Source organism: Plasmodium gonderi (assembly GCF_002157705.1).
Source record: "Plasmodium gonderi DNA, contig: Pgo-contig_137, whole genome shotgun sequence".
Classification (NCBI taxonomy): Eukaryota; Apicomplexa; class Aconoidasida; order Haemosporida; family Plasmodiidae; genus Plasmodium; species Plasmodium gonderi.
In genome coordinates this window covers 1-7,855 of record NW_021629060.1, presented here as the reverse complement: position 1 = coordinate 7,855, position 7,855 = coordinate 1, and the positions used below count along the sequence as shown (strand labels likewise).

The 7,855-nt window shown below is 19.8% G+C and overlaps 2 protein-coding genes across 2 annotated transcripts; one reads left to right on the top strand and one right to left on the bottom strand.

Moving 5' to 3' along the window:
• Window positions 1-883: 883 nt before the first annotated feature.
• PGO_001370 (variable surface protein) lies at window positions 884-2,205 on the top strand (the record flags this gene model as incomplete). The annotated part of the gene is made up of 3 exons (XM_028690937.1): window positions 884-916; window positions 1,051-1,929; window positions 2,053-2,205. The coding sequence occupies 3 exons, from the start codon at window positions 884-886 to the stop codon at window positions 2,203-2,205; spliced, it is 1,065 nt and encodes a 354-aa protein (XP_028546738.1).
• Window positions 2,206-4,783: 2,578 nt separating this feature from the next.
• On the bottom strand, window positions 4,784-6,065 carry PGO_001365 (variable surface protein; the record flags this gene model as incomplete). The annotated part of the gene is made up of 3 exons (XM_028690936.1): window positions 4,784-4,939; window positions 5,243-5,767; window positions 6,048-6,065. 3 exons carry the CDS (start codon window positions 6,063-6,065, stop codon window positions 4,784-4,786), a joined length of 699 nt encoding a protein of 232 aa, XP_028546737.1.
• Window positions 6,066-7,855: the final 1,790 nt, after the last annotated feature.

The following is a 7,855-nucleotide window of genomic DNA, read 5'->3' as shown; positions in this document are numbered from 1 at the left end:
AAAAAATCAATCCATTATAAAATTTATATGCGCATGAATATATAATATAAAATACTATATTTTAATTATTTTTTTTATTTATAGATAATATAATATTTATATGAATATAATAAAAAATAAAAAGAGCACATTTATAAGTATATATATTAATACTCAAGATATATAATTATTTACAATGCACCATATATTCATATTTGTATATATATAAATTATAAAGAGTTATGAAATAGTATGTACTTTATTTTAATATATTTGAAATAAATTAAGTTATATTATATATTTTCGCGCCTATTCTCTTTTATAAAAATGTACTAAATATATTATTACCCTGCTTATACTAGATATAATGAAAATATGTATAAAATAAATAAGAAAATAAAATATTTGCGAAGCATGACTTATTAATCGTGCTTATTGAACTAATGTATTTCCTAGATATAATAATGCACATATTTTTACAAACTAATTAATGACATAGAATAAATAATTTATAATAAAATTATTTACCATATTACATATAGAATTTATTTTAATATAAGCATTGCCAATATTATAAAACTTGTGTTATATATACTGTTATTACAAATATAGTGTTCTTTTAGTTTTGATTATATATTTCGAACTATATGAATTTATTTTTGATATTATTATATGTTTTCTAAATAACATCATAATGCCTGGAATGAATAATACCAACAGGGTTTTAAATGAATAATGAATTTAATAAATATGTGAATTTAATGTAAAATGTTTTAAATTAAATAACATCAAATGTGTTTTTATATGTTATGTGAATATAATATTTACATGATATTTTTAACAAATAAAAATTTATTATAGAGCGTGTAGAACTTGTTTTTTTTCTTTAGAAGATACAAAAATTATGGAGAATGACACTGAATTAGAGGATAATGACGTATGATTTAAATGTTTAATAAAACTAGGCTTTATTAACGTAGTTTTAAATTAAATTATTTATTAAAATTTAAAGCCATTTTTTTTTCTTAGGATTTTTATAATTTTTGAGTATATTATGCCTTTTATTTTTAGTTCGATATTAATGGTATATTTCCCACATGCACAGATGTTTTCGATTGGAATATACACGCAATAAGACGTCAAGATATGGCTAATAATTTTACACAGCTATGTAGTAATTTTTATAATAATGAAATGCCAGGCAAGCATTCTACAGCTTTTTCTCAAGTATGTCGTGTTCTTGGTCTATATTTAAATCATATTCAAGTAAATGTTGAAGTTAGTAAAAAAAAAGATTGGTGTAAATTATTCTATTATAAACTGAAAAAAGACATAATAGAAAAATATCCATTAGAAAAATATCCTGGCGCTAAAGAATACTATCAGAAAATGACAGAAATATATAATAGAAAATTTGAAACAAGGATATCTAATATATGTTTGAAATATTTTGTCAATATTGATAAAGACACATATAAAACATTGGAATATTTGTTTGAAATATATAACTGTATTAATGTGTTTAAAAGTAATATTAAAAGGACCACTGAAAATATGCGTAAATTTAAAGGGTTCATAGAAAAATTAGAAGGACATCCATATAAGTATAAAAAACAACTTAAGGGAGAACTCGAAAAAATTCTTAACATATGTGATGCCTATATAAGAGAATGGGCTGCTGATAAAGACTTTGCAAAGCATGCATCAGATCTCCTAACTCGTAAAAATTGGATAGAAAAAAGAAAAAGTAAACTCGAGGAATTAGATAAGGAAACTTTGATACGTCATGGGACTGATGATGCAAAAAATTTAGAAATAGAGCAGCCAAAAGTAATGGATACTCCAGATTTAATGAGGCATGTGACAGATGATGTAACAAACAATGGAATAAGTATTGGAACGGTTTTTATAACTTTTTCAATATTAATAATAATGTTTATTTTGTACAAGGTTAAAAACAATTTAAATCAAGCAAATTTATGTTGTATTATAATTTATCTTAAAAATATTATTAAAAAATATATATAATATAAATAAACAATAAATAAAAAATTTATATAATTTTTTCTTTAGTATACCACTTATTTTTCATTTTTACAACCAAATGTAAGGAAATTAAAAAGAAAGTTGAATAAAAATAACAAAAATAATCTGGACATTATGTATCCATTTGATGTTGAACAGAAAAATTTAATTGATGATAGGTACAAAATAGCATATAGCTAAGTTGACTATATCAAATAAGTGAGAAATTCTAGTCACTGGTATAATTTTATTTTGCATAAATAAACACAATATAGCATTTGGATTCTTGTAGAATATAAATTTTATTATATTAATATGATAAAATAATGCATAAATAATAAAGAATTTTTATGTTACCTAGTAAAATGAAACAATATATGAAAATTCAATTTTTAATTATTACTACAAATGGAAAAATAAGCAATATACTATATAAAAATAAAATAATTTAAAAATATATATCTTATTGCCTTATTTATTGTAATCAAAGCACATTATAATAATATACTTGGAGATACAAGAATTGCATGATGAATCAGTACTAATTCTTTAACAAGAAAACATTAGTTGTTAAAGAAAAAGTATACTATAATATTGGATAATCATTTATCTGCTTTAAATATATATATAACAAATTAGTTGCCTAATATATAATTTAATATATTAGCAGTGTTATACTTTCTTTTTGGAGAAATCATATGTATGCTCCTTATGCAAGCATTATATTGTCATTTGTTACCTTTGTACAGTCAATATAATGTAATCAAAAGAAGAAGGAAAAAAGGAAAAAAGTTAAACATATAAATAACACTCTAATAACTCGCAATATATATATATATATATATATCCACAATGGATATAAATGTAAATAAATTAAGATAGATCTAGTAAATATGTATAAGTAAATTTATTATATCTTAACAAGTATACGTATATTATTAATGTTATAAAATATATATATATTAATAAAAATAAAAGATAAAAATGGAGTCATAATTGTAAAATATTATAATTGCAAAAAAAATAATACAATAAATTTAAATTAACTACGTATATATTTATTCTATTGGTGATCATTATTCCATGCTTTTTGAATTTAGAATAATTCCCCAACGACCTATAACAAAACTTTTAAAATAGATCTTTACATTAATGTTGAATATTAATTTATATCTCTTCAAAAATGCATTTATATATATATTATTAATATATTTGTAGATTTTTTTCCTTTTTTTAAAAACTTCTTATAAAACTATAAATAATATATATATTGTATATAAAATATGTTATCATTGAACACTAAGAACACACATGTTATCTTTATTTGATTCACTAATAATATCCTTTAAAATTATTAAATTTTGTTATTATTATCGCAGAAATTTTTTCTTATAATATTGTTGTAATACATTAAATACTATTAAATATTTTATTAGAAATATATATTTTTTAAAATTTATGATAATTATAGATAACACAATATTTGCACTCAAAAGGTATATGTATTATAATATGTGTGAAATTAAAAACAATATATTTATGTCTTAATTTCATAGTAATATATTATTATTCATATATAATTATGTTCTAATAAGAATTAATGAATAAAGTGTAAACAGGAAATTATAATAAAAATTTTATTATATATAAATACTATAAAGAATTAACTTATGTAATTTTGAAAATATAAAAAAAAGGAATATAAAACATGTAAAAAAATTTTTCATTTATACAATAATTAGACATAAGGAATCATTATTTTTACGTATGTTTTATTTAAATCACGTTAACTTTTACTGAAGTATTAATAAGTAAAATATATAATTTTGAATAAGCTCCCACATCATCCTCTAATCGTAATTATTATTCAATTAAAAAAAGAATGATACAGTTAACATTAATATGCTAATTGTGCGTTGAAATTATTTTTAATATATTTATATAAATGAAATTATTATATTTTAATGCAAATATATGAAAATGTACAAGCAAAAAACAATATAAATTATACATTATAATAAAACAGAAATATGTAATATATTCTGTACATATAGGCATGGGTAACGCTTAATGTAAAAATATAACCAAAAAAATTGTATAAAAGAAACATATGTACTAAAATAAGTTAAATTAATGAAAGAAAAAAGAATTATCACACAAATAATAAGTAATAATTTATGTCTGTTTATATAGATATAAAAGAGATATGTAATTTAATTTCGTGTCTTAATATTGCAAACACATGCTCTCATAATATGCTTGTGTCAAGAAGTAAACGAATACCAAAAAAAAAAGAAATAATAGTAAAAATAATGTATCATGTGTCTTTAATATATGGAGGTACAGTAAAAATTATTATTATTTCATAAAATATAATGGTGCATATGTGAAAAAATTATAATTTAAATAAAACAATCATAAAAACTTGTTACATTACAATAATTGTTACTTTCATAGAATATGTATCACATGATTAATATATATAAAACATATGTTTTGATGTCTTAAGTATACATTGTCCATCATAAATACACTATATTGAACATGAATATGGCGCAATTTAATTACTGTATTTTTAATTATTATTTGTCGTTTAGATAAATTTTATAATGTATCTTATTAATTTGTCTAAGTAAGATTCTTTTGTATTATATTGTAAAATTTTTTTCAATTTAATGAGATATTATTAATAAAAATGTCCACCATATTAATTTATCACAACACAATATGTGCTTTTTAAGCAAAATATATACTTCAAACTACAAAATTATTCGTGAAATTAATCAGAACTATATAATACATTATAAGTTCTATTCCTTGAATTACAACTTGTCATTTGAGGTTCTTGCAATATATTCCATTCATTATATAAATTATTCCTGAGATATGTTTTTCTTATTATCCTATTATGTAAACATGATCCACAAATGGTGAACTAATATATATTATAAAATATTTATACATTAAAAAAGAAATTGTTTATGATAAAACATATATTTTATTATAATTATTCATATTAATTGATATATAGAATAAGAATATCTATATTATATTATAAATAACCTTATATACATAATAAATATAAAAAGGGTTATCAATAATGCTGCAACAACTTGTGTAATGATATGAACATTTATGTTATATGTCTGGAATAATGGAAAAAATTTCGGTATACCATTACAAGTAGTTCCATTTCCCATGTGTTTATTATATTCTTCTATATAATTTTTTAATGCACTACAAAAATTTTTGTCTTTGATATACAACCATCCTCGTATTTTTTATATATATCACAGCATTTCTTCGCACATTCGGAATTACTACTACTGCAAGGTCCTTTACTATTTTTTATATTGTCAAGTTCAGTGTTCATATCATATATATCTTTGAGTTTTTCTAATACTTCTTTAGTTATGTTACTTTTATAATAATCGCATATAGGCTGCTGGTACTCTGCATACGCCTTTAGATATACTTCATATCGTTTTTTTACATTCTCAAAATCACCTTCATTTTTATAATAATTTTCATATAACCAATAATATAAAAATATACAAACATTATCATAAATATGTTCACCATTTTCTTTTTGATCATATATACATTGATAAATATATGGACAAGTTATAGAAAAATCAGTTGTTCCTTGACGATCCACTTCTGCTACTCTTTTACAGTAAGCATCGGATTCTTGGTCTTTATATTTCTCTTTACATTCTTCATATAATTTTTTCTTTTCATCAAATAAAGGAACATGTATATACTATAAGCAAATAAAAGAAATAAGGAATAATAGTATATTTATTGAATCATCGTTAAATGATATATATAATTATGCAAAAAATAAAATTTTAATCCAAAAATAATTATAATATATTATTTTCATTAAGTAATATTATATCACTTTCTGTGGTAGAAGGCATATTTATGGAGTCATATTAAATAATATCATTCACTAACATTGAAAATAAATATAAAATATATAAATAATATGAGGTTTCATAAGACATTACGAATATTTATTATAATAAAAATCTAATTACAATAAATATTTCTATCATTTCTTATGTTCATAGCATATATATGGGGAAAATATTTAGTAAAGCTTTGAAAAATAGAATTAAGAAGTATGCCTATAAAAACATAAGAGAAATATTTATATATATTTCCTTAATAATATTATACATATAAATACTATTTTACAATGTTAATATATATACTTTGTTTTAAAATTATATGTTCCTCATTTTTTAATTTTCATAATCATATTAATTATGTATATTTCCTTTAATCTCACTTAAAATATGACATATGTATAAATATTTTTTATTACGAAAGTTATTAAATTTTTTATACATATACTAATTTCATTTTACAGTGAATTATAGATACTTCTTCATCATATCTTTTGATAAAATGCTATTTTTATACCCTATACATTTTATCTGAGCAATGATTTTAGGGATTTATTGAACATATATGATATATGTGTTTTATATTATGTTACGATAAATCTTATTTTTAAATAAATGTAATTTTTGTTTAATAAATATTATTTTTAAGTGATTTCATTAATTTTATAAAAATATGAATACAATTATGTTTTCTATATATAGACACTTTTTTCAAACATAAAGTATAAATTTTCTTTATAGTAACTCTTAGTTGTTATTATATGCGATTAAGTAGAAAATATATAAAATGATCATAAAGTCACTTAATATTAATTAAATATATTAAATATTATATCTCATGTATGAGTACATATGTACAAAAGACATATAAAGTATGTCATAATAAGAAAAATAAAATGATATATCATGTATCATGTATTAAATGAACATTCAAAAATATAATGTTATAATATATTGAAATTTACTTGCTTTAGATTTATTTCATTTATAAATTATTTATTGAAAATATTATATTAACTCGATTAAGATGGGAAAATAATACATAAAAAATATATTTATATTCTTAATAATGATTGAACACATAATAATATATTATTATATTAAGTGTATAAATAATGCGGAATTGTTATTTAATATTCATAAATTGCTGTATTTATTGAAATAATTTCTTTTATTTAAAAATTGTTAATATTATACTTAGTAAATAAATGCTATTAATAAATATATATTCCTTACCTTCCCCTTTCTACTGGTATAAATTAAATATATCAGGACAAAGCATAAAAAAGAAAATTTAAATCATCTTATATTTATATTATTCAAAAGTGAATATTATTAAGAAAATAAATAAATCTTTATAAGTTTCATTTAAATTATAATATTTGTTGTAATTTACTAAATATGATTAGTTTTTTTTATATATATATCTTAGAGAACAATACAAAATCATATTTTAAATATATATAGGATCCAGGGTTTATGTTTAAAGGTTTAGAAGCGTTAAATTTTGTTATAAATTATTTTATATATTAACAAAATTGATTATGCCAATGAAATCACTATTAATTTTGAAGAGTGATAAATTTTATTTAAAAAAATACTGATCATTATTATGTACCTATGGAGATGGAATGCGTGAAAATTTCAGGAACTGTGAAATTAGTATGCGTTACCACACTGTAAATGGAACATTGTCAAATGAGTGGAAAAAATATAAATGCTATAGTTTAGACTATATCGAGTTTAGTGCATGTGAGAATTTATAATAAAGCTAATGAATGGAAATAAGAAATATTTTAGTATGAAACATATGATTGTTGAAATAATGTATCCCTAATAGTTATTTCATTTTATATATATAAGTTAATCTCTAATACTTATTAATGTATAACTAATGTAGATATATTAAGAATGATTATGAATAATAACTATACAAT